The sequence below is a fragment of the Amblyomma mixtum genome, chromosome 3 (assembly GCF_055824585.1).
Source record: "Amblyomma mixtum isolate Tamu chromosome 3, ASM5582458v1, whole genome shotgun sequence".
In the NCBI taxonomy this organism is placed as follows: domain Eukaryota; kingdom Metazoa; phylum Arthropoda; class Arachnida; order Ixodida; family Ixodidae; genus Amblyomma; species Amblyomma mixtum.
This window is the reverse complement of record NC_143014.1, coordinates 189,729,216-189,756,416: the sequence shown is the minus strand read 5'-3', so window position 1 is coordinate 189,756,416 and position 27,201 is coordinate 189,729,216. Positions and strand designations below refer to the sequence as shown.

The window sequence follows — 27,201 nt, the reverse complement described above, 5'->3', positions numbered from 1 at the left end:
CCAGTTCAAAACCGCGCGGACCCCACCCCGTGGTCGCGTACGCTACTGAGCGCACGCCGACCACGGCGGGCCGTGCTCTACGGGAACAAAGGAACGACACACTAGCTGACACAAACAAGGCATTTATTGCTATAGCAACAATAACGCCAGCTAGCAACAAAATACACTGAGGAATCTAGGATGTCCGACTCACCAGCACGGCTACGAGCGAACGTCCGCCCAGTAGGGCAAAGGGATAAACTCCGAGGCCCGACGGAACGAGCTGAGGGGAAGACGTTTCCACACGAGGACGCCCGCGGCCAAGAGCGGAGCTTTGCGCGTGAACGTCCAACACGCTTCCCGATGCCGAGCAGAAGAGACCTAGCCTTCCCCCGCGCGCGAGCGGCCAAACACGCCATCCGTGGCGCTGCTGTCGCTGCGACGCGAGCGCCCTCCCCTGTTAGCTAGAGTAACCAAACTAAAGGGAGTGCTTTTCGGGGGCAGCTAACAACAGTGGGGTGCAGTGCGGGAAAGTGAACGCAGGGGACGAAGGCGTCCCCACATCCCACAGCTAATTTTTTTACCCAACTGGTGCCTCGCCGCAAGTTTTCGACGCTTGAAGAAGCTGTGGAGACGGTGCTTAACGATGTTTCTTCGGGTAAAGTGGATGTTGTGCATTTGCCGCCGCCAACTGTGGATGATGTACTTGCTGATGAAGGAGAGGGGACGCCGACGTTGCGCGAGTGGATGCTCCGCCGGATGAAGTTGCAGAGAAAATAGGGGTGCACGTTTCAGATACAGAGGGAAATGAATCTGATGAGAATCAATTGGTGCATACAAACGCAAAAAAAGCGAGCCCAAGCGATTCCTGAATGGATGCGCAGTACCATGTGGAAGAGCTCAATGGCCAGCGTACAGGGGCAGCCCTTGCGAGTGACGAACGCAAACCCATTTGAGCTCTCCACTCGGTTGCTCAAAAAATAAATTATTGATCTGATAATTCAAGGATCAAGGATTCATGATAGCAGAATGATCATAACTTCGAACTGATGGAAGAAGATGACTGTCGATTTGTATCAGTTTTCAATAGTGGCTACCACAATCTTCCTCGTACAGATCTTTACTGACCAAAAGCAGGTCACTGTGTGCCACTTGTAACGGGCACAGTGATTTGCGCCGAATTCAGGGAAATCATAAAGCGCACCCTTACCGCTGATAGTACAGTGCTTGAAAAGGGCAAAATGTCGAAGATTCGACCCCTTTTGAAGCTAGTCAATGCTTCGCTCCAGTTTGAAAATTTCTCAACTAATCTTAGTGTTTGTGAACAAATGATGCCATATTTTGTTCGGCACAGCTGTGAAGTGTTCGTAGAGGGAAAGCCCATACGCTTTTGCTACGAGCTATGGATTCTCTCATTTTCATCTGGTAACCCATTTCAAATTGACATATACAGCAAAAAAGCTGATCAGGAGAACATGAAACACTTGGAACGCACGTTGTAATGAATGAAGTCACGAACCACACAATTTTCATGGATAATTTTTTCACGTCTCACTCTCTACAAGGGCTGAAAGAGCGAGGATTTCGAGCCACCGGAACCATGAGAGAGAACCGACTAAATTGGCGGCCATTAGAAGATTCAGAAGAACTCTTCAAATGGAACAGATAATCTTTTGACTACTTGTGTTGTGGTGAAATACTCGCTGGGAAGTGGAACGACAATAAGTACGTATGCGTTGCCACAAACTACGACGCAGTTCACCCCACTGCAACAGCCAGCCGCTCCAGCTGGAAGGAGAGAAAGAGGGTAAAAGTGCCACAGCCGTAACTAATTCAAGAATTACTTCTTGACCGCTTTATTAGCGACTATCGGCCATGCATTCGCGGCAAGAAGTGGATTGGTCATTGCTCAACAATTTACCGGCAACACTGCACGTCGCTTCAATGTGAAGCTTGGAAGTGAGCCAAAACTTGACAGTTTACAATTTTCAGGGCACATGGTGCAGGGCCTTTTGATAAAGTGGATGATTTCTCTCGTTCCGCTGCAGAGAAGGCAGTGATCATAATGAGGTGCCATTAGGTAAGCAAAACCGTTGTCGGCAGTGCACAAAATACGAGAACGATGTGCCAAGTGTGCAACGTGTCCCTGCATATTCACTGTACAAGTGCATACCACAAGTGAAGACCACAGGTTTCCGCTGCTTTCAGAAAAAAGAATGCATCATGTATATACTTCGCCTCCATTGTTCCCTTTTGGTAACATGCTGTATATCGTGAACGTGCTGCACAAACTGAATAAAATTTGTTCTCGAAGTACAAGTCTTACTGCGAATTAAAAGGCACAAAATTATTTAGCCTTCCCATCGGCGCATTTAGTACCGATGATTGATGGGTTAATGCACCGGCCAGCCTGATCGGTGTATCTCTTGCCGCTTGAGAGGTGGACATTGTATACTGTCTCCATCTTACATTCCGTCAACCTTTTTCAGTGGGCAACCGTGCATCCACCCTTCGCATTGCCACATTCACGTCCTATAGCTGATTGCGCACAGCACTTTGCATACTCTGTGCAGCTTATTTCTTGCAGTGAAAACGACATTCACCCCATATATTGCTCGCACTTTTTTAGCCGGAGTGAAATGCAGTGGACGAAGGGAATATCATAAGATTCTTTTCGCGCGCCATCATCCTTTCTCCAGAAAGCGCCCTTTCCCGTTTTTGAGTAATTCCACGCCAACTGACCCATATTTTGCGCTCGGCCATCCTAGATTCCCCTAAAAAAAGATTGTGGTTTACTTTACTACCATGACAACCATTGTCCCAGCTTGTTTTTTGGCGAAAAAAATTTTCTTGCCGCGACCGCCATCTTAAATTTCCAAACGGTAGCAAGAGTCAAGAAAACAATTTGTAAAAAAAATATAAGCATGAATAACATTTTTTTAGTGTGTGTGTTAAACATCATTACTCTTTCATACACAATAATTTGAAATGAATTTGTTTTATTTTCCTTTATTATAGGGACCGGACAGCTGGACGGGTGGCGCCGCCTCTCTGCGCTTCGCTCGTCGCTGGAATGGGCCGGCGCCAGACGGCGCATTGGAGTGCGCAGTCTGTCTTTGGTTTCTGTGGAGTTTGCTTCGGTGCTCACAATTTAGGTCGGGTTGCGCGTGATTATTTACGTCTGCTGAAACGAAGTCTAGGCCGACGTGTTGTGTTGTTGGCTGAACTAAGAGCTACGCAAACTCGCGGGACACTTCTAACCGGTTCAGTTTTTCCCCATTTTGGCACCGCATTTTTCATACACACTTAAATACAATATATCACTTTTGCTTGCGAAACTCTGACTGATTAAAATGCAAGCTGCGCTTTTTTTCCTGCTATAAAAACTTGCAATTATGTGCACTCTAGGTCCTGAAAGCTCATGTTTCGAGGAAGTCATAATATGAGCAGAAAAAAATCTCAAAACTTGCAACAAAAATCGCGATCGCACCATTCGGGCATGAAACTGAGGACAACTTTTCGGAAGCTATCAAAGGACCTCCGCGCATTATTAATGCGAAATGATTTTTTCTCATGAGTGGCGTGTGCAGGACCTGTCATCAGAGCGCGTCGGCAGTGTGTTATCGCAGCGTGTCTGCACGAACTGTCAATCATCCATTATGTGATTAAATAATAAATAGTTGATTAAATAAATATTGCATTACCATACATAAATAATTAGGCCACTAAGATGATTAACTAAAAGGGTAACTAATTGATTTGCTGAAGTAATATTAGTTAGGTTTATTGGGGTTTAACGTCCTAAAGCAACTCAGGCTATCAGGGACGTCGTAGTGAACTCCGGAAATTTCGACCACCTGGGGTTCTTTAATGTGTACTGACATCGCACAGTACACGGGCCTCTAGAAGTAATTAATTAGTTAGATTAGCCAGTTACTTAACAAATTAAGCGATATTTTAATCGAGCCCGTGAATTGGTTAATTACTTATTTAATTAAATAGTTGCGATACATTCAGTTAAGTCACCAAAATGGTTAATTAACTGGGCAATTAAATTATTCAGCGAATTAATTAGCCAAATGAGTGAATTCTTACATTAATCGGCAATTCAGTCTAATCGATTATTTAATTATAGAATTAATCATTTAATTGTCTAATTAACTAATTGGTCAATTAGTAGTTTGGTGTGCTTACTAGACGCTCTAGCAACGGGACCTACGTCTTCGAATGCGGTAGAACCGAAGTTAGAGCGAAAACACGACCCAGAAACGGCACAGGCATAAATAACGAACACGCAACAACATAATCGGCAGCACGAGAAATGGTTTCGCATCATTATACCTCAGCAGACTTGAGTGCACCCTTGAAATTTGTTTTCAAGGAACAACAAGAGAAGTTTGGCACCGCCATTCAGGGCCGTTCCGATATGAATCCACGATGGAACCCTGACGCTGAACTGTGTAACAGAATGCCAGTGCTTTTCGTTCACCTTGAGAGTATCTGTGCTCTTGCTTTTGTGGGGACGCACTCGTCCCCTGCGGTTCGCTTTCCCGCAAAACACCCTCAACTGTGGTTTGCTCCCCCGCAACGCACTCTCCTTAGTTTTGTTACTTTAACTAACAGGGGAGGGCGCCCGCGTCGCAGCGACACGGATAGCGCGTTTGCTGCTCGCGCGCGGGGGAGAGACGGTCCTCTTGTGCTTGGGACCGGGAAAGCGCACGGACATGTCGCGCGCCGCTCCGCTCTTCGCCGCGGACGCCTCGTGGTCGGAACATGCTTCCGTCACCCCGTCCCGTCCGGCCTCGGAGCTTCCTCTTTGCCCTAGCGTGGGCGAACGTTCGCTCGTAACCGTGCTTGTGAGTCGGACATCCTCGATTCCTCAGTGTATTTTGTTGCTAGCTGGCGTTATTGTTGTTATAGCAATAAATGCCTTGTTTATGTCAGCCAGTGTGTCGTTCCTTTGTTCCCGCAGAGCAAGACCCGCCGTGGTTGGTGTACGCTCGGTAGCGTACGCGACCACAGGGTGGGGTCCGCGCGGTTTTGATCTGGGTCAGCCGCGGTTAAGCGGGGAGAACGTTTACTCCCCTATTAAAACCCCACACTTTAAAAAGAAAGTAAAAAAACGCAACTTATCGCAGTTCACTAGTTGTAGAAATGCAAACAATCTTGTTTATCCTGGACGCCAGCCTTTCACTGCCTACTACACATGTTTTGGTTGGGCCATACTAACTGTTTAACATATCGCTACCATATACCGCTACCGCCAACAGCGCAGACGGCCCCGAGGGGTCAGTTGCGCATGCGCTGGTGGCGGCTGGCCGTAGCGGCGTACGGTAACGCTACGCTAAAGCTGTGTACTCTCTGGAGAGTTTTAGTATAGCGGAGATGTATTAGCGGAAACGCACACCAGAGTGACGTATTCCTGCTGCGCACGCGCGGTTGCAACATGTAGAGAGAGATAGGGCGCGTACCTGCCACTGTGCGTGCTTAGCAGGAATACATCATTCCGGTGTGCGTCTGCGCCACGTGGTCTGCGCTAATACGTCTCCTCTACGATAAAACTCTTCCATTTTCAGCCTTCGTGCGATGTACGCGGCGTGTTTTTTGAAGGGGGGAAGAGATGGAACATTGGAAAAACAGTATTTTTGAAGTGACCAGAACGTCTAACAAGCCCACCGATCGGCTATGACAGCTACCACTATACGGTGTACAAAGCAGCGAAACAAGAAGGTTGAGATATGGCGGAAATCACGCGGACAGCGTTTTTCAAGCGCTCAAATCGAACAAGCAATTATAAGCGACACAGACAACGCCACTGCAGAAGTGAGCACGCGACAGTAACGCTTCCAGTATACACGATCGAGTATCCAAGCTGTAGCATTGCGTTATGCGTTGCATACGAACCGCTTGCGCGGGGTCTGCACCCTTCGCTATACGTTGGGTAGCGGATCGCAAAAGCACATCGCTCTATGCTGAGGTTCTCTCTTCGTAAAGCTCGCATCTGCGGCGAAAAGATATGGGTGTTTTGTCAATCAAACACTGTGTGCATTGAAACTGACTTCGTAGTGTGGGCGTTTCCGGGGCTCATATCTTCCTTATTCATCCAGCTTTATTTACAGTAACGGGCAGACAATACAGCTCTGTACAACTGTTTTATTGTTCTCAAAAATTCACCTTGGAACACACTCACACACACAAATATATTTATATATGTATTTATAAACCGTTATATCGATGGCAACGAGTAAGCATCTATGGCAGGTCATACGCTTTGCGGCAGTTTGATGAGCGAAGATAGAAGGGGCGGGGGGCAGGAGAAAGTATTTGCGTTTTATTTATTTATTTTTTCTCGAAAAGAACCATCATGGGGGACTCTAGTAATATACAATAAATAACTGGTAAGGTGGGAATGGCCATCACAGATTAATACATATACACTTGCCAGGTGCGGTTCTTGCTGGACTCACACAGGCGCTGGGCCACTTGAACACGCGCGTGTATTCGAGCTCTTTTCAGTCTTGGGGTCTTGTCCCAGCCCATATGTACCAGCGCCGCCTGGTTGCCGATTCTATACATTCCGTCTCACACCAGTGGAAGCGCGAGGCGGTGGCTTTCGCAAGTATATATATACTGCTCTCACGCGCTCGCGAACCAGCAACACAGCATTTCTCATGACAAAATAAGCCACGATAGTTCTGCCGCAGAGAAATCCCGCATAAACAAAACTCTGTGTTATGTACGCTCACATGTAATGGCGTGCATTTTCTTTTGGCCAAGTGCATTCCTCCTCTTATGAGCAGATTCTTCAAGGTGACGACCCTGTCACCTTTCTCGGGAATATATTAAGCTAAACCGGAAGTTTGACTGGGACCTGTTTCAGATGCGTCATGAAGGCTTTCTTTTAAAATGCAGTCATTGACATCGGCCAGAAAAAAAATATATATCACTTTTATTCGGGAAGATCGCATTTATCTATTTCTCATTGGCACAGCACGCAAATAAATATGCTCATGCATAGCTCGGAGAGTATGCATTTTCTATGGAAAAGTGTCATCGGTTGGCTAAGCAAATTCCATGTTAGTTTTAATTAAAGCAAGGGGAAAATGTACGTCTGAGGTGAAGTCTGATCTGTGTGTGCGGTATGTGTACTATATGTATAAATACATCCGCGCGAGCTGTCTGCGCGTGTGTCCGTGTGAAGAAGAAAAATAGATGCTGTTTATGTACATACAGGGTGACTGTTTAGTGACCGCGTTTGACGAAAGCTGCGGTTGTTTCGCGAATCCCGTCTTCACCGCGGCTAAAGCTCTTCGTATTTTCACGAATCCATTACGAATCAGCTGTACATCGAATTAACAAATGCTTATGTTGAAAAGCTGAATACGATCACCATACACTCCGGACCAAAGTTTGAAATATTCATGGTGACCATTTGCTATCTATAGTCGAAACTGTTCATCGACCATGCAAGAAAGAGAAGGATATATATAGTCTCCAATTCATGGCATCGATGTCGCATACAACAGCCTCGTGGTAATGTTCACTCTGCGATGTCATATATTGCGACGCTCCAGGAAAGAAAAGAAAAGAAAAAAGAACGAAAGGTAGGCCCCCGCGCCTCCGTCAGATCCATGAAGGGTCTTTGGGTAAGCTTCGGGCCTTTGAATGCATAATTAGGCGAGGTCAGCGGAAGCCTTTGCTGCATCCTCGAAGAGAAATCATTCCCGCCGCAAATTCTTCATAAGGCACGATGCCAAGATGAAGTCAAGAAAGGACACTCACGTGGCGCAGTCTTGGAACTTTGCGTTGCTTTTTGAGGCTTAAATTTTCTAAACAAACTGGCCTTCCATCTAAATCTCCGAAGAGAAGATATTTGCCTATAGCAATCGAAACCCTTTCTTAAAGCAAATCTGAACCAATTAAAGAAACATACAATCACCGCGTATGCGCCTGTGTGTGTGGTGTGTGCTTTGGAAATGTAGTAGACCCTCGTCAGGAAAAGCATCGGGAAGACGGGGCAAATTTTCCTAAAAGCGGGAGCACGCCAGGGAAAATGAGAGTCTTTCCTGAATAAAGAACTTCTGTTTCTTTTATAAACCTCATGTTCGACGCTTGAAGAAATCTGCGCTCATGGTGCATTACAGCGCATGCGTATAAAATTAAAGAAAAACATTGTAAACAATAAATGAAGAGAACACTCTGCGGACTGTAGTCCGTATGAAGGTCTTGTAAAAAAATACGGACTGCCAGGGCGTCGCATAAACAAGTATAGAGTAGAAAATTCTCCCCTAAGCAGCGGTGCAGAAACGCTAACTGAAATGCTTCTGCGTCTATTCTTGTTTCAATGGCTACTGAGAAGGGAATGAACCTAACTTTGGCCAGAAGACGATAAGCCTTGCGGATCGGGACTCGCTGTGAAAAGGAAAGATCACGTCCTTGTGGAACACTTCGCAAGCTAATACTCTCGTGTGCGTGAGCCTGCGAACAGCCCAGGAAATATTCAGCACAGACTGGCATCGTCAAACACACGCAAGCACAGACGCACACACATGCACGCTTAAAAAAAATATGAGGATGACGCTGCTTCAGCTGGCGATTTTCCCTAGCAAAGAGTCACTATCGCGGTGGTGGCGTCGTCGTTTCTGCATTAAATAGCGTCCTATAGCAACTCAGCCACTAGAACGGGCTCGTTATTTTTATGAGAGGGGCTTGGTTCTTGGAAGAGCCTCCCTTCTGTCGGTGTGTTCTTTCCCGTGGGCCTGAACGTGCTGAACGGGGTGCTGTCGCCGGTGGGGCGGGCGTCGCTCGAGTGCAGCTCGTGGTACTCGTGGCTCTGAAAGATGTGAAAAACGAGACGCGTGCAGTAGATGCATGAGTGTTCGCGATGTAACGCTTCGCATTGATCTCCGGCTTCCGGCATGCCGTTGTTATTAGCCAGAGGCCCCCCAGCATAATATAATTTATTCGCCATGTTCAAAGACAATGCAACTCATAAACGTTTCTTGGCTTTGCGACTGCTAGTCTTCTCCACTGGTTTCCTCCCGAAGAAAGATATAAGAATTCGCCGCTATAGACCCATGACGTCACACTTTACGAGACAAAGCTTGGGCTAGCTTTTCATGGAGAAGTGGGAAAAGTGACGTCATTTTCAAAAGGCCTCTGGCCACTGCGCTTGCTGTTGGTTCGTGCATTGGAGCACCCGTATCATTTCAATGCTCAGAAGACCGCTTCCGACCGTCGAAAGAATTATAGTGCTTGATGTGCCCTACGTGCCACATTACTGGACCATGATACAAACGAGAAATGCTTTCTATGCTCAACAACTCGTATTGAAGTCATTTCACGGTCGCCAGACACCGTCGCCTCTGTGGCACATCAGTTCCGAATATAGACCCCTAGTAGAAATCTGGAAGTCAGCTTCTCTGCAAAGCAAAAACTCCTTCGCCATTGCAGAGGGGCTCGTCCTACGGGCAGAAGTTGGGTGCAGCACTGGAGACTTCTATTGCGAGCCCTATACCCTGCACGTGCCTGGCGAGCAGCAGCTTGTTGCGCAGCTGTGCTTCATATCCATCGTCGCGACTGCTACGCATGGCAGGTTTGTTGCATCTGCCAACCAATGGCTTGCCAGAGCTGCGCTTAATCCCATTACCGTGACAGCAACACACGGCAGAAGCGTGCAGGAGAGACGCGCAGCATTATTCTAACTCCAGAAGTCTCATGTGCTGCACCCAACTTCTGCCCTCAAAACAGGCTGGGGTGCCATGGTGAAGGAGTTTTCGATGTGCAGGGTTGTCGACTACAACCCGCCCATCGTGTTGCGACGGTGCAGCGTCCGTATGTGCCTTGGCGGTTATCACTGACAGCAGACATCTACGCTGGTCGGTCACTGCGCCTGCGTATCGGCTTTGGAGGGAGGAGAGATCAGTAGCGGCCCTCACCTCGGCGGCGTCCGGCTCGCGCTGCCTGCGCGACGAGGCCGTGGGCCGGTGGCTGGTAAGGGTCGAGTAGCCGTTCCGTGACTCGGCACCCAGGTGGCTAACGCTGTTGCGCCGCAGAGTAGCGTATACGGCACTGCTCGTATCGTCGTTGAAGTTGAAGGCGGCAATGTCCGCCTCCGTGGTGACCAGGTTGTCGGGAGCCACGCTCATGCTCAGCTCCTGCGATTGCGCGCCGATGCGGGATTTATTAGCCTCCGTGATGTGCACGCAGCACGTGCGCATTCTCCTCTCGATGACGAGGAAGAGCGGACGCATATCAGTGCAGTGGATAATGTGCCACTCACCTGCTCTTCGTAGATCTTGAGCTTCCTACAGGCAAAGGGAACAGAAAAGAGAGGCTTTATGAGATTATGCAAAGTGGTACGAATAATAAAAAAAAAGCTCGTAGATAGGTCCGAACTAAGTGCATGCCGGGGAGACAGACTGCAGAAACCAAAGCGAACTTACTGTTCTGTCCACAGTGGGTTTTCCCTGAAAAAAAAAAAAAAAGTCGTTATTACGGCTCAGCAACGCCCACACCGTGAGGTATTTACAGTGTAGCAAAGTACTCACGTTGTGGTCACTGGAGGGCTTTCATCGTGGCGTACTGCGTGGCAGTTGTTAAATGTTAGCTTGCCATGGGTTTGCATTCTCTCCTTAGCAAGAAAAGTGATTGAGATTGTGTACTTACCTAAGGCTTCCTTTGCTTTGTAGGCATACCTGAAAAGAATGATTTAGAAACTGGGTTAGCGTGAAACACACGCATATCCTGCAGATTTCCACAAGGAAGCGCGAAAGGGACACGTGTGATTGATTATTTGTTAGCATACTCGTCTAATCAACGCTTTGAATGTGTGAAAATGGCCATAGACATTATCACCCACCTAGTTCTAGTTGCGCTTATTTGGACAAGAGTAGGCAGTTATGGCAAATAAAACTTGCTGCACCAGTATTCGCGATTTTTGTAAATGAACAGCAAATTAAAATCTGACATCACATCTGCGTTCAGAGTTATTTGGTACTCACTGACGCTAACCAAAATCCATAAAAGGGCTGGATAGGAAATGTGCACTGTAAGTCCGCTACACGCGAAAATTACGGTGCCAGGAGAAGACTGTACAAGAAAGAATTGTCGCGCAAAGCAAATACATTCTTGAGTTGAGCTTACCACGACTTCAGGCAGGTACAGCAGACCATCATGGTCACAACACCGACAAAGATCACCACCAGCATCGCGATCAGAACTGCCAAAGCCAGGTCGAACTCTTGTTTGCTGATTCCAACTCTTGCTGGCTGCGCCACAGTTTACGACAGATGGACACTGTCACTCTCTCTCTCTCCCTCTTACATGCAAACACGAAAAAAGGCCTCTCCACGCTCCTTATTCTGGATTTCCCTGATACGCTGTGTACAGGCGTCCACAGACTTGTCGAACGGCGCACTCCGTTGCACGTTCGTGGCATTTATTGGCCCAATATAGCCTTTTGCGAGATGAGAAGTAAACCACGATTCACACTAATCTGCGTGCATGATAAGATATTATTTCAAGCCCTAGGCCACTCGTAGGTGTGTGGAGCTCTGCACTCTCTTTCACGCTGGCAATGAAAACAGAAAATGACAAAACTAGGAGCGTGTACTTACCAAGACATTGTGTATTTGTAACTCTGGATTTTGGAATCGGACAAGCTTGATGTTAGAGTCTACTGCATCGAGAACTTCCGGCGTGTGAATGACACGGTCATTTTTGTCTAGAACATGAATGTGCAAGTCGGTCCTGCAACAGGAAGAATATGTCGACACTTAGTAGTCTGTCTTCGTGTAGTGCTGCAAACGTGCACATTTTAATTAAAAATCATGCGTAGCATAGATGTGGAACTCAAGCCAAAACATAGTTTCCAAATTAAACGCCGCAGCGAAATCTCGATAATTCGAATTTCCTGGGACTCCAGACAATACTCGTCTTAGCTGCAATTTGTATTATCCTAAATAGACCAGATCACGAACACTGAAGCTAAGGAAATGCATTTTGGTGTACTGCTGTTCATTACTTTCAGGTTAGGAAGTCCATGATTCTCCTCTCGAACTTTGTTCCCTCCGACTCCTCGATCCTTTGGAATGCGGAACGAATGATTAGGTCTAACCTTACCGTCTTAGCGCAATAATCAGCGAGAGCTGATTGGCATTAGCGGCCGAGAGGTCTGGAGTGGCAGGCGTATTTTGACGTTTCACAGGCGACTGACCGGTTGGGCATCTCACAGGCCCGTTTTGGCGTCTCTACGCTCACGTGCGTACTGGACCTTCTTCCCCTTGCGGTCTTCGGCGCAGTCGCGTTCCCGGCACACATCACGGACTCCAAGGCCCGCTTGCTCGAAACAAGTAGTCTAATTCCCGATGTTGTCTTATTCGCAGTCTAAACGCTTCATCGGTTTTGAGGAAAGGCGCGTAACTGGCTCACTGTGTCAGTGGACACCTCAATCGGGCTGTGAGGTGGCTATGGCGTCCGCCTACAAATTGAGGCAGTTATGCGCCTTTCCTTTTCTTAAACCCAATAAAAGGTTTAGACTCCGTTGATTCTGAGGAAAGGAAAGGCGCGTAACTGGCTCCCTGGGTCAATGGACACTTCAATCGCGCTTTGAGGTACGTGGCGGTGGTATCCACCAACAAAAACGCCTTACGCGTTACACTGCTGCCATTGTACCCCAAAAATTGATTTTACTAAATGGCTTATACAAAGCTATTATAGCTTTCGCTGTAAAACGCGCCGTCATAGCACTGCGCATGTTGCCGGAGACCATGGTATGTCACAGAAGAGTTGACAGTTGGGAAAGTTGGAATCTGTTCACACTGAACGACGTAACTGCGCAATACAAGGTGACAGCGGAGGAAGAGCACACGCTAGCGGGGTATCGCAGCACAAAATGATGCGTGCGCGCGCGCGCATGTCTCTCTCTATCTCTCTGTGAGAGAGTCGCCGCACTCATCACGGTTGTAAACGTCGTTGTCCGATCATTTTCTTTTCGTTACGATGTTGTCGACAGCTGTATAGGTGTCGTCGGCACCGAAAACGAAATCACCGATGCTACAACCCTGATTTCTTGCCGCTTTGCAATGAACAAGATACGATCACTGTGCGAAGGCTCCCGCTAGAGGCCTGAGAATTCACACATGCGAGAAGAGTTTGAGGCACGGGCTGTGGGTTCGCGGAGCGGTGTACGACGTAGAAACGGCGGTGCTGGATATATGACGCTGCTCTGTGCTGCGACAGGCACAGACTGAGCGCTGACGCTTGCCCGGCGGCTCACAATTCATGCAATTCATCATCGGGAAAGTTTTCGTACCAATTCAAAACGTGCATGCTGGCCAAGACACCCCGATTTTGGCTCACCCATGGTCGCGTCGCCGATATTTCGCTGTACTGTCACGCAAATTCAGGACGCATACTTTAGTGCCACTGACGGACCTCGTTTGCGTGACAACTCGTTTTTCCTGTTGTAGGAGCTGGTGCTTTCAGTGTTGTGTCTGGAACACCCACCAAGACTCACTGGCTGAAACATGGTTACTAGCGCTAAAAAATACAAGGGACAGCGAAAAGATACCGACGGAACACACGCTAGACATAAACTGAAGTTTATTAGACATGGAGGTGAAAGATGCGCAATGCTCCTGCACGCATCCTCGAGAAACTCGGAAAATTTTCCCTTATACACGATAGCAGGCAATCGCCGATACACAGGAAAAATAAAACCAAAAAACACAACACGTTGAAGCGCGTGCCTTTTGCAGGTAAGCTTTTTCTTTTGTCGTGAGGGCTATTGACGGGGTGCTCACGCACTTGTCTCCTGCTTTTTCAATGCAAAAAAATCCTCAAATATACCTCTGTCTACCTGCTTGCCGAGCGGCAGGTATAAGAGAGAGTGTTTTTTAGCGCTAGTAACCATCATGTTCCAGCCAGTGAATCCAAAGCACTAACTAGCCCTTCTTTCTTCTTTGATCATACTCACCAAGACTTGACAAGCTTTCCTTTGTCATTTACATGGTACTTGAGCTTGTCGATTACTACTGTTCCTCCCGTGGCATTTGAAAGAACACTGAAAAAAAAATGGAATATATAGCTAAGCATGCATTACACCATAGCTCATGGAGGCAAAGCCGGCGTCATCTCAGAAAAACAGCACGTACGCTACGACTCTTCTTTGGTCCCGGTACACTTCCTCCGGAGGTTGAGCTATTATTACTCGCACCAGCTGCTCGGGCTCGTATATCCACACCTTGAGCAGAAGAAGAAAAAAGTGTTGGAAGTTAGTGGCATTGCGTGCACAGTGACATTAAGAAAAAAAGGGGGGGGGAATAACATAAATATAGTTTATTAACCACAGCGTGAAATACGCTGTCTCTTTGAGCAGTACAAGACAAGAAGTTTTTGAGTGTGCATGACCATGTTTTGTAATCTTCGTCTGGAGTAGCATGCCAGGTATGTCAAACATCTCCAGTCACCATTAAAGTGAGCCTCATCCGCCGTAAAAAGGTGACAATGAATGATCCCCTGTCACCCATGGTTACCCATTCCATATGAGACAGTAGCGGGCAGTTTTCACACACTGTTCTGCCTACCTTCTACACGGCACTCCTCGGTGTAGTGTCGTTTGCAAAAAAAAAAAAAACATGCACTACGCTCGCGTAGTGTCTGCAAGTTCGCTAGAAAAGATGAATTTAGGAAGCTAATTGGCCCAACTAAATGCATTAACTAGGGTACAGCACGCATGGCTAAGAGCGGGAAAAATAATACAACACCAGAATACGGACTGACTGACTTGTTTACTTCTGCACTTTGGCGTAAACTGTATAATGCATTGTCGCACTAGTTTTAGTCACGATTTCTCAAGTTGCGCTGGCGCGTCCTTAAGTAGGACATATAGCAATTGCTTATTTCAGCGTTTCTTAGTTGCGGGCGCAGAAGGTGTTTAGCCAAGTTGCAAGGGCCCGGCTAGCGACACGTACTGAGAAATCGTCAGCCAAAGAGTGCACACTCTGAGTTAAGAGCCAGTGGATGCAGGTGAGCTCGAGAGCAGAGGTTGAGCTTCACGGCTTGAGCTCATTTGGAAGTACACACACGGAGGGAGACGGGCGCGTACCTTGAGCGTGGTGCGCGCAGCCCTGTGTGGTGGCGCCGTCTCCTTTGCCTCGAGGGCGACGGTGAAGCGTGCCTGGCTGTACTGGGCCATGGGGTGCGTGGCGCACACGCGGCCGTCTGCCGACACGTTGAACGAGGCCGGAATGGGCCGGATGCCACCCGTCGAGCCCGGCAGAAACAGCGTCACGTGTTCGACTCGGTACGCGATGGCCGCGCCGTCCGCCGTCTCCTCGTCCGGGTCCCGGGCCCGCACCGTGAACACTGTGTCCCCTTCCACGGCAGTGAACCGCAGCCCTGCAACACAGCGCCGCTCCACTGTGACTGACTGGCTTGCAGTACGTATCGCGCAGCGCCGCACCTGTGCTCTGCCGGTACGCAAGTATAGTATACATTCAGAGTATGATTAGGCTGCAGTCTCACAAGTTGCGTCTGCGTAGATTCCCCAAGGTTTCGAATTGCCGAAGGACTTAACAAATCAACTGAGTTCTGGTTGCATGTGGCCAAAACTCGCTGCGCTCAAAAAAGTAAAAACAAGACAGGAGGCATTGGTGCATGCTCTGAAGTATTCTCTTTTTTCACAGACCTCTGAGAACCGATTGTACGTGGAGGACAATCAAATGGAGGCCGCTGAATTTTTAAATTATCCTTCCGTAATCTCAAAGGCTAACAAAGTGAGGCTAGGATTTCTGGATTTTCACATTACCTGCATAGTATGGGGCGTTTATAAAGACAGGCGCGTTGTCGTTTACGTCGTCGATGTGAACGTTGACGAGAGCCACAGTGCGGTCAGACTCGCTGTAGCTCCGTATGCTGGGCGGAAGACCATCAGCCTGCCTCTGCAAAGCCAGAAGAGCACGTCAAGCGTTACCTGCTACGTACGGTTTGGTGTGGACGCTACACGACGCGAACGTACCGTATAGACCAGGTAGTCGGGGTTACTTGTGGCTTTCACCACTAGTTCGAACAGGTCCTTGGATTCGCGGTCGAACGAGGCGTTCGAGTAGATGGTACCCTTCATCTTGTCTATCGTGAACTGCGTGTCCCAATTTCCATCTGCGGGAAACACATATGTCACTCTTACTCTAATGCCATATCTTTGATACTGCAGGTTTGGGACTACAGCCTGGCATTCCGTCACAGCGTGTTCGCCTTCAGGCGAAGGCTACCAGGAGGCAAAATTCGCCCAACGCCCGAAGTTATGATGAACTGCTAGTAGATATAAAGGTTTTTGCCAACTATCAAGCATAGGTGCATGGGAGTACTAAGAGCAGGAGTTGTGGCACGAAGACCGGCGTCTCACCGATAATGTAGTAATAGACCATGGCGTTTTCTCCGACGTCTTGGTCAATCGCCGTCACCCTTCCAACGGGAAAGCCGGGGTCTAAGTTTTCCTTGATGTGAAACACATAAGGGTTTGAGGACTGTAACATAAAAACAAACATAGTTAGGTGGATCTCTCAGCCACCGAAACAGATAAGCGACTGGAAAGAGGACAGTACCCGTGTGCGAGGGAACAAGGGCGCATTGTCGTCGATATCCTTCAAGACGACCGTGAGGAACCGCAGCGTTTCAAACGGGGCGGGAGTGCCGTGGTCTTTGGCAACGAGCACCAGCTATAATTGAAGAAAGCGGCAAAAAAAATTTACTCGACCTGTGACTCGAATTTCCGCTTTTTTAAAACTCCCGCTGCTTCTGACCCACGGTCACAAATTTTTCTGATTTTAGCGTGTACGGTCCCGAACAAGCGACATACTTTTAATTTTTGTGAGCAATGGATCACTGCGAACTAAGTTTCAGTTGTGCCAGAAAAACTTAGTCGTTCCCTGACTGTGCTCAACGAAGCCTTGCTAAACTCGCTGTATGCACACCTTTAAATGGGCCCTGAACACACATATTCTTCGTCGATCTCGAAAAACCGTTAGCTGTCAGTATGGCACCTCCCGAGAGCGACGCCTTATTGAAAACATTAAGAAACTTCTTCTAAGGAGTCAACGAAACAGGGAGGAACTGAAGTTGTAACGCCTATAGCTTTTGCAGAGTCCCTCACTGCAAATCTCAGTGGCTTTCCCCATCGGTTGGCCAAACCTCCTTCCCCGACCCTTCTTGGTCTAAACCGCTGGCGAAGAGACGGGCGGCGGCGGTGCTGGAAATGAGCGTGAGAAACTTCGAGCAGGCTTGAGCAGGCGACTGGCCACTTTCTGTTGGAGGTACGTACGTCAATCGATAAAAAAAAGTAGGAGGACTGTTGTTGGCAATTTCAACAAACCTCATTTGTTAATTTACCTGCCGCGATGCTTCGGCAGGTATGGCTTCGCAGGCCTTCTAAGGCCAAGATGTAGGGTGAAGCAAGTCCAAGGCGTGGAAATCGCGTTTCGATAGAGAAGTGTAAAAGACGCCCGTGCGCGCTGTGCGACGTCTTTGCGCGTTTAAGAACGCCAGAGGGTCGGAATTAATCCGAGAGCCTCTGCTATGGCGTTTATCACAGCGTGCGTGCAGCTTCGGGACCTTACTTGTTAATGGCGTAAAAAACTGTAGTGCAGTGAGGCGCACTTTAGTGCGACTAATTTTTTTTTTGTTATGCTGATTTTGTGCCGACGTCATCTGGATCATCGACCAGAAGCTGACTCATCTGGGCACCTGTGACCTGACGTCACTTCCCTGGATGTCCTCTCTTGCCTATGGACTGCGAACCGCACCTCGGGAATCGGAAGCACGAGGGTGTGACACTGTTCTAAGAAACACAAGAAAGCTTGACTTTGCGGTGCATCATTCTCGAGCAGGGCGCAGACCGTCGGGCAGTGTTCGCTAAGATGCTTCCGATGACCTTTGATCCTCTGAATGGGATTAAATGTGCTTATATGCTACGCCAGAGGGCGGGGATGGTTCCGAACTCTTATTGTTCCTATATACGCTCCCACAAAGAGCACCTTTAGTGCACGCGAATATCTTGCGACACATCAATGTCTAGCGATTTCCAAAACCACCCCATTGAGGTCCACTCTGCAAGCTAGCAGACAAATCAGCTCACGAAAAGCCACAAGGATGAACTAAACAACGAACATTAATTTGTTCCGTTCACGCCAGCAGCCTTCACGTGTGGCTGGCGACAACGCAACACTAGTCGCGCGCTTGAGAGGTCAGCTTACCTCGTAGCGCGGCCTGACTTCCCTGTCGAGGACGGCCTTGGCCTGGATTTCTCCAGTAACTTCGTCGATGCGAAACTCGTCCGTTTCGGCGACGTTCCTGTCTCCAACTTTGAAGTAGTAAGAGATGCGCCCGTTGTCGCCGTGGTCCTTGTCCATGGCCTCGACAGTCATTATGATTTGGCTCGAGTGGGTCTGGTTCTGAAACAGACGTCACCCGTGCTCTTTACTGCGTGATTTAGCACGGAGCTATTTCTGTTTTCTTCAGCTGGCTATGACGCGTGTTTAGGGGATAACAACTGTCTTTCGCGTGTTTAGGGGATAACAACTGTCTTTCATAACAATCTCGTGCACGATTGCTTATGGGATTTTCTTAAGAATAAATTTTTGTGGTGCAGTATGCACACTGGACAAAAACGATCACCTTCTATACTTCTCAAAGCGAAGCAATGCGAGTAGTACGAATGCTCCTGAGCCAGTATAATACAGCAGTTAGTAGTGAGGCAGTATTGCTTATGCGGAGTTTCGACTGATCGATATTTGCTACAACAGCGGTACAGGGTGCTTGGCTTATTGGCAAAAGACGAAAAGAATCATTCATGAAGAGATTCGGAATAGAACCGCTACATAATTTCCGGGCCTAGAGGTCAGTAGCATGGCCGGAAAAGGAAGGGGATGACTACACGTGCTCATTCTAACCTCGAGCACTTCCACTGTGGCGTTGGGGAGGGAGGGCGTCACGAAATGTGGCTTGTCCAGATTTATTTCGATCAGCCTGATGAGCACAACGCAGTTGTCCGTGTTCGGTCCAGTGCCAGCGCCGTCGCGTGCCTCCAACCCGATGCGGTACTCTTTGCGACTGCTCTCCAGCTTCTTCACGGGGTACACGATTCCGGTCTTGGGGTTGACGGCGAGGATGCCTGCAGAGGAGCCGCGGGTTAGCGCTGACGCACGTGCGCTGACGGTCCTGAAAGTTGCTACAAAAACAGCCTGACAGGTGGCGTCGTTGACAAAGTCAGTTGGCTGGAAGTTTCAGACTCTGCACTGGCATAATGCGCCGGAATATCTTATACGCTATCCAAGAATTGTTGACATCGCGGTAAGCAAGCGGCAGAGTTATATGCACTGCGTATGATGCTGCGCCTCTTTACCAGGAGAAAAGGCGTGCTCAGTCCAGGTTGAGAAGAAAGGAGGCCGGTTTTATGTCGCGAAAATGCACCACTACTGCTTTCTGTTCTTTCTTCTGAGGATAAGCGAGGTCTTATCATAGAGGCCTTTATGAATGACCTTGCTTTTTCACCAGGGAACCGCGTAGTCAGGTAGCGCTCCGAAACTTCGGCAAGCGAAAAGAGCCATTGAAGGAACAGTTCTGAAATTTGTATAAAATTTTCATTTTTCTCACAGATCCCTAGTCAAACAAGACAGGATCCCAGTTACGGGGGAAAAAAAAAAGGGGGGGGGGGGCTTTGTGGGTCGGCCTTCGGTTAATGGATGCAACCTTCACTTGTCTGTGATATCGTTTCAGATGCTCTGTAGCTCCCACCCATAGGAGGTGCACGAGGGATTGTTTTTGCATAGAAGAAAGCAAGTACTGATGCTCAGCAGACCAGGACTTTGCTCAGCTTTGTTTCATGTTGTGCGCACTTACTATCAAACTTCACTGAAAGCATGGTGACTCGCGTTGAGAGATGAAATGGCCAACGTTCCGATCACATGGGTGCAGCGAAACGGATGAGGAAAGTGCCTTACGTCCTCGAATGCAGCACGCTACAATGGATCATAGTCGTCATAAAAGCCAAGAGCGCATTGGCTGTGTGCATGCTTTTGAGAGCTCTCGATAAATGAGCAAACCCTGGCAGGCCTGCATGTATACAGCTTTACTATACTCGAAAACTGTGCGCGCATGTCGAGACTACTTGCAAAAGTGCGTTAAGATTGGCTTTTCAAAGCGTTGAGCTCGATATCAAATAACGCCTGCTATAGAGTGCGTTGTTGAGAACATGTTGTCGCTCATGAACGTTTGCAAGCGTTTATTCGTCGACGTTAACAGATGGGAGAAGAGCAGAGTGGGTTAGGAAACAAACGTGGGTTAATGATATCCTAGCTAAATCAAGAAGAGGAAATGGGCATGGGAAGGGCATGCAATGCAAAGGGAAGGTGACCGATGGTCCCTTAGAGTAACGGATTGGATTCGAATAGAAGGGAAGTATTGCCGGGAGAGGTGGAGAACCAGGTGGACGGATGAGATAAGAAAATTTGCGCCCATAGATTAGCTGCAACTGGCGCAGTACAGAGCTAATCAGAGATTAATGGGCGAAGTCTTTGTCCTGCTGTGAACATAGCTTGGCTGATGATGATGATTGTGATTATATTAATGATGATGTTGATATAAAAACATGTTTGTACGGATGATTTTTACGGAGGAGTCACGCGTGGCGCATGTGTAAGGCTCACTGCACTTGTTTTGTCCACATATATTTTTTTGGCGGCTTTGTTTTCGTGATTACAGGTATTTACTTCCATAAACAGAAGAACTCCAATGTCTCCAGATTGTGCCATACAGTCCCATAAACGGCACAGGTACAGTCGGTGGCACAGTCAAGGCGGCCTTTCCGACCAGCTCCTGGCGTCCACTGCTTACCATTTTCGTTTCCAGCGACGATGGAGTAGCGAATTTCTGCATTGATCCCTTCATCTGCATCCGTTGCCGAAACCTGAACGATGCTCTGCGCAGACTCGAGCGGGCTGTTGGCGACGAACGAAGCCTCGTAAGTCTTTTTTGTGAACACAGGAGGACTGTCATTGTCGTCGAGCAGGGTAAGGTACACCTGCGGGGTAGTGAGAAGTTTCTTCTTGCTCTTGTCGTCCCTCAAGTAATGACTGCTAATTGGAGGACTTTGCGGGTGAGCCGCGTCCTATGACGTAATATTTTCTTCTTATTTTAATAGATAAAGACATGCCTACTCACCGGAACGGAGACCGATCTCCTTGTCGTTGTATCGTGGCCCATGTCAGTGGCTACCACTTGAAGGGTGATTGCGGGAGTGATCTCTCTGTCCAAATTGGCCATTCCCGCGACGCTTATCTCGCCCTGAAAATGTCAGCCTTGCTTTCAGTTAAAGCAGAAAAGCGTATGAAGAACGGATTAAAAGCAGTGGCAGTGCGCCCCAAAATGTTTTTCTGCATCAACCGTCACCACGGCGCACATTGAGCTCCCCCGTTTTCTTCGCGCACTTACCCTTTTGTTGACTTGAAAGTCTCCGCTTTTCTCTCCCAGCAAGGAGTACGAAACGACGCCAAATTCTCCGGCGTCGATGTCTTTCGCCTCAACTTTCGTCACGAACGTCCCTTGAGGGGCGTTCTCCTGGACTGAAGCGTGGTAAGCTTTCTGGAAGCGAGCAATAACCAACGGACAATCAATGAACGCGAACTGAAGCGAATGGTTTTGCGAGGCGCGCAGCGTTCTCGAAACTCCAAAGCGTCCACCTGGCAGTGGCTGCGTCCTGCCGGCACATCATCAGCTGCCAGGTACCGACGACTGCCGCTTGGAACAGAACATGTCGTGTACCAACTTTGAACGTTATGTGCACTGCCTCGCGATTTTGTAACGTCGAAGTTGAAGCTACACAGCTGACGCCGGCAAAGCAGGGCCCGAGTTATCAAAGAATTTCGCGCGTTAGAACGATGCGTGATTTTCCAGTATTTTCGCCATCGTACCCTGTGCAGTCATGGTTGTCGAAGTGACGGGCGCCAGCCAGTCGCGAAGCATTCTTGCAAGCCAGGTGTTTTGGTAGCTCAGTCGCTGATTTTCTGGCACGAGGTGTAACTTCTGCTTCAGTACCGGCAAATTGCCAGGCAGAGTATATGTGCTCAACGCATGTAGTGCATTACTGTCTAGTTCTGCTCTGCTACTACTGCATCATGAATGCCACTGGGTTTTATTGCTGTGCCGCATGCTTTCAGAATGTGTATATTTTGCTAATTCTGCTTCTTTTACACGCCCACTTTTGTGTTTTTTTTCCTAGCTCATACGTAGACTTCAAACTACATCCGCTGAGGCGTTTGCAAATAAATACAGAGGCTCGGACAGCTTCACCGCGAAGGCGGTATGTGCATGGAAACGATTGTGAATTCCCTTTTTTTGTAAAAAAGGGGGATATAATTACCGGAAGGCTAGCAATGCGGTTCTGCACGCCAATGAATCTGCGAAAGCCGAGTGCGGGCTGCTCGGAGCAGTTTTAGCAACAGCGGTGTTACCACCAAGTTACTTACAGTTTAACTAACTGGCTCCAAACGCACGTCTAAAGGCGGAAGATAAGTTCTTTTGGAGGGGTTTTGAGAAAATAATATTTTTTCGCTTGCACATAGATTTCCTGTATATATTCTGCTGTCATAACCAGACTTCGAAAGTCTCAAGAGAGGGAATCTTGAGCCTAACTGGTAGCGCTAGAAGTGAAGCAGTGCTCCAGGAGTAAGAACTTTAAGACGGTTTTAGTGAAAAAAAAAAGAAGCAACATGAGTGCAGGCATACCTGCGAAAACGTCGGGTCGTTGTCGTTTATGTTGGTCACAGTTGCCGTCACCAATGCGACCGCTGACAGCTGAGGAATGCCGGTGTCTCGCACCACGACGGAGAAGCGCAATTCTTGCACTTGCTCATAATCGACTCTTTTGTGTATCGTGACCACGCCTGAAGAAAGGAGGAGAAAGGGGGCGGGATGTCGCAATCAGAGTAATGACACTGTCACTCGCCTGTCTTCTGAAGAGCACGTTGCTTACCAGAAAGTTTGTCAATGGCGAAGTAAGGATTTTCGGGTTCGATGGAATAACTGGCAATGTTCGAGTCCGGGTCCGTGGCAACGAACGACGCGACGACGCTGCCGACGGGCTGCTCCTCCATGACGCTGATGGACAGTTCCGGATGGTCGGGACTCCAAGGAGGCGGGAACGAAGGCGGGAAATCGTTCAGGTCCACTATGGTGATCACAAGGGTGCCTGTGGTGATGAAAAATAGATGCGTGGCTTGACAACGTGCGAACGTGAATTTGCGGACTGTTTAGTTTTTGTTCAGTTTACATTTTTCTCGAAAGGTGGAAGCAAGAGGCGGTTGCACGCTACCTAGTCCAGTTTGAAGCGGCACAGCGCTGACGTCAGTCACCACGGTTGTTAGCATGACGACGGCTGCAGCTTCGCGGTCGAGCTTGGATGCCACTCTTATCTCGCCAGTGTCCGCGTCCACGTCGAAGAAGGCCTAGGGTCAGCAGGAAGATTTTAGGCCGTCAGCTGACACCGAGGAACACGGCAGTTGTTTGTTATGCTAGAGCCTGCTCTGATTTCATTCATTCGATATATGACGCTCATATTCTTCGCCAATATATACCTTGCATCTCTCGAGCCTTGCTGACGGGGATCTTGTCTGAAATAATTTTACGAACGTGTTGATTTTTAAGTTCATAGCGAACCCAAACGCGACATCTGATCCTGCACCTGGCATTACATGGTCTTGCCTTTTAACCAGACACCAAACTATCCTCACGGCAGTTTAAACGTGAAAGCAGCCACATGCTGCACGACGTCGATGCAAGACACTGCATAGATCTCGACGCGTTGCTTGCACTGCCTCAAGATCCCACTGCGTCTGTTTATTCTTCACTGTATTGCCTCGACACTCCTTTTCTGCACTTCTTTCTCGGTCGCCCATGTTAGCTGCTTCTTTTATTAGGCCACGCTGCGGTGGCTGAGTGATCAGGGCGCTCGGCTGCTGAGCCCGAGGACGCAGGTTCGATTCCGGCCGCGGCGGCCGCGTTTCAATGGAAACGAAACGCAAAAAGGCGCCCGTGAGCTGTGCGATGTCAGCTCACGTTAAAGATCCCCAGCTGGTCGAAATTAATTCGGAGCCCTCCACTACGGCGCCCCTCATAGCCCATATACCATACTTCTTTTATTCAGTTTAAAGCTGGCGAATTAAGCATCAGTTTGGTACCGAAAAGATGAGGTGAGCAGTTACTTACTTTGTACGCTTGAACTGACTCATTCACGCTTCTCCCATCTTTAGCAATGGCTGTCACAGGTTCCGCAATGCCGTACTTCAAAAATTCCGGTGAGCTCGCATCCGGGTCTTTGGCCACAAGTTTGTAGAATCTATAACCAACTGGCGCCCCTGCATGTGCGGAATGTTCTCCTTTTACTCGCAGTACATATGGCGCATATCCGGTGACACCTTAAAGCAAGAATCGCAGAGAGGCGATCGCCTCCAGAGCGGTAGATTTCCTTCGACGAGGGCCATACGTTACAACAAAAATGGACGGCTGCTTAATGCGTACCTTCGGACACTTGCGCTCTTTGGGTCGTCGGCTGAAAATATGGCATCTTGTCGTTGCTGTTCAAAATGTTCACGCTAAGCGTCGTCGTTCCTGTTTTCTCGGGAACTCCTCCGTCAATTCCAATAATCTGTAAGCGCCATAAAAGATAAACAAAACAGCGACGGTGGGTGAATGGTTGAGAGCAATAATATAGGATATATAAAATAGGCGGCAACCGGGACCGCAAAACTGCGCCCCTCGTTGAAGTTTTATCTTTCTCTACCTCCATGATGTAGCTGCTTCGTCTATCGTAGTCTAGACGACTTGTCGCTGACAACGAGACGACTCCTGTATTGGCATCTATGGTGAAGTCGTCGAAGGCTCCTTTCAAGATGCGATAGGTGACGTGGGCGTTCGCTCCCGTGTCGGCGTCCGTCGCCGAGACCTGTTCCACCAGGGTTCCTATCGAAGAAATGAGGGCCTGTCAGGGCCTTCCTTGACGGTGTATACGCGATGGGAGCATTGGCGCTGTGTAAACGCCTTCAGTTACCTGGTGGCGACGCTTCCGGCACTGAAGCGACATAGCGATCTTTCTGAAAGACGGGACTGTTGTTGTTGGCGTCCTGAAAAAAAAAAATGGTGCTTATAGCATACGTAAAAGAAAAAAGAAGATCGTTTCAAATAACGACAACAAAGATACGTACCCTCACTGTTATCTTAACTATTGCAGTGTCGATGCCAGAACCACCGTCAGAGGCTTGTACGGTTAGCGTTATCCTGTTAATGGAAATGCAGAAATTTGTACATATTTCTGTTGTCGCCCAGTCAAGTAGAGCATCAAGGTATATCTTTGTTACCCTCACATTTGCTCAACCAGGCACATTGAAAGGTATATTAACTACGTGCCGACGTCATTTGACTTACGTGTCTGTTCTGAGAAGGGAAACGTCCAGCCCTTGGCGACTCGTAACTGTAATGTCACCCGTCTGTGAGTTGATGGTAAAGAGGTTGTAGCTGTTTCCGGAGACGATGCTGTACTTCACGAACGACGTCACGTCGGGATCCCGCGCCTGAAAAGGTGAGCCACGTGAGTATAACTGCTGTATATCTGAGTAGAGTGTGCTACGAGAACACATGTCAAGTTTTCCAAAAAGGAGGCAAAATATAGTACCTCCCAAATACTTCATAACTCCATAACTTGAACATATTTGGCCACACTACAGTGCTGTTTGTTTGTTTGTTGTTGTTTTTTTGCCGCCGACACAAGCCAGATTTAGAACTGGAAACTGGTGTCCGGTAATCTATGCGCCTGAAACCTCATAAAAGTGACCACAGCCAGAGATTGGCGTGCTCATGAGCGAGCAAAGGCAAAGTTGCCAGGTACTGTTTATTCCATATACACGGAAAGTTACATTATGAATATGAAAAAAAGCTTTAGCTGATGTGCTAAATCCCTCCTATAACGCGCTTCACAAACCATACCCAACAATTCTTGACAAAAGCATTTTTGAGTGGTAAACTGTTTGTGAACGCAATTTTTCATTTAATGTAAGATTTCATTGTAACAAACAATATATCCGCAGATCACCTGGCGGCAGTCTTGTATTTTTTCTTCTGTTAACGTTTTTTCTACCGTCAAAAACGTTCCGAATCGTTTTATTTGACAGTCTTAACTCTTCTATGTGGTCGATGGAAACGCCTTAAAAGAAAGATTTTGCTACATATCAGAAGTCTGGACTATTACCTTCAATATTTCCATAACAGTGTCTTACAATTTTCAAAATTTTCGTCCGAGAATGTTGGACATGTGCGGAATAAATGGCCTAGCTAATTTTGAGAAATTTCAGCTGCCTAGTGGCGACTGCCTGTTTGAAGGCGACATATTAGTCAGATGTGCAAAGTAGTGTGCGACCGTGACGTGAGAGTCGGGCCCCACTTTACATGCCGGCGACGCGGTGCAGCTAAGCATAGTTTCTAAGTCGCCATCGCCGCTTATTGCACCACAGTTTGTAGGCATGAGCTGAACGGATAGTAATGATTGTCGCTATCTGGCCACATCAGAAGTCACATTCCTGTTGCTAAATGCGACAGCAATTACAACAAGCTTTTTGTGTAAGTTGCGTCAGGCGCCTACTTTACCTTTCGTAAGCAGGGCAAAACCTGTGGGCTCTTTTTCTACCCAGACGATAGCCTGTTTATGCAACCCTGTGCTTGACATGCCACAAAAGAAGCTGCCTGGCCTTCCATTCCTCTGTGCGCATCATCGAACATCCACTGCAGAAGTTAGTGAGGGGGTAGTGGGAACGAATGCAGGGACCCACAGATCGCGTGATGTGTGATTGGTCGCAAGCAACGGGTCAGAAGGGCCGGCAGAGAAGACGAGCTCCCCGCGGAGAAAACAGCGAGCTTGAACCTCGTCGCAGAAAAGGTTCTCTCGAATCGGGGTAGAGCCAGCATCATCATCGTCATCATCACTCGAAAAGTTGGACCGAGGGAGATGAATGCTGTCGAAAGTATAAACACGATTCGAAGACATCCAGATATGGCTCTCGAAGGCGAACCAAATAGTTTTCAAAGCGAATTTTGCTGCTCACAAAAGGCGCTGGAAGACATAGCTCATGCGTCTTCAGGAGGCCCGTCGTTAATAGTTACAGGGACACTGAGGACAGA

General features: G+C 48.2%; 1 protein-coding gene across 1 annotated transcript in view; it reads right to left on the bottom strand.

Annotated features, from left to right (window-relative positions):
* Positions 1-6,118: 6,118 nt before the first annotated feature.
* Positions 6,119-27,201, bottom strand: part of Cad87A (cadherin 87A) — a 49,385-nt gene continuing 28,302 nt past the window's right edge. Inside the window, exons 17-45 of the mRNA XM_089582231.1 lie at positions 25,456-25,601; positions 25,236-25,308; positions 25,082-25,154; positions 24,815-24,993; positions 24,553-24,679; positions 24,241-24,389; positions 23,348-23,480; positions 23,009-23,224; positions 22,762-22,919; positions 21,469-21,618; positions 21,199-21,321; positions 20,872-21,058; positions 18,930-19,150; positions 18,234-18,431; positions 16,587-16,700; positions 16,388-16,508; positions 16,001-16,140; positions 15,791-15,923; positions 15,089-15,381; positions 14,136-14,224; positions 13,958-14,044; positions 11,598-11,730; positions 11,125-11,249; positions 10,648-10,676; positions 10,530-10,563; positions 10,425-10,448; positions 10,262-10,286; positions 9,918-10,136; positions 6,119-8,812 (exon numbers count right to left, since the gene is read on the bottom strand). Coding sequence (XP_089438357.1) covers positions 8,639-8,812; positions 9,918-10,136; positions 10,262-10,286; positions 10,425-10,448; positions 10,530-10,563; positions 10,648-10,676; positions 11,125-11,249; positions 11,598-11,730; positions 13,958-14,044; positions 14,136-14,224; positions 15,089-15,381; positions 15,791-15,923; positions 16,001-16,140; positions 16,388-16,508; positions 16,587-16,700; positions 18,234-18,431; positions 18,930-19,150; positions 20,872-21,058; positions 21,199-21,321; positions 21,469-21,618; positions 22,762-22,919; positions 23,009-23,224; positions 23,348-23,480; positions 24,241-24,389; positions 24,553-24,679; positions 24,815-24,993; positions 25,082-25,154; positions 25,236-25,308; positions 25,456-25,601 — 3,873 coding nt within the window. The 3' untranslated portion in view covers positions 6,119-8,638. The remainder of the gene's footprint in view (positions 8,813-9,917; positions 10,137-10,261; positions 10,287-10,424; positions 10,449-10,529; positions 10,564-10,647; positions 10,677-11,124; positions 11,250-11,597; positions 11,731-13,957; positions 14,045-14,135; positions 14,225-15,088; positions 15,382-15,790; positions 15,924-16,000; positions 16,141-16,387; positions 16,509-16,586; positions 16,701-18,233; positions 18,432-18,929; positions 19,151-20,871; positions 21,059-21,198; positions 21,322-21,468; positions 21,619-22,761; positions 22,920-23,008; positions 23,225-23,347; positions 23,481-24,240; positions 24,390-24,552; positions 24,680-24,814; positions 24,994-25,081; positions 25,155-25,235; positions 25,309-25,455; positions 25,602-27,201) is intronic.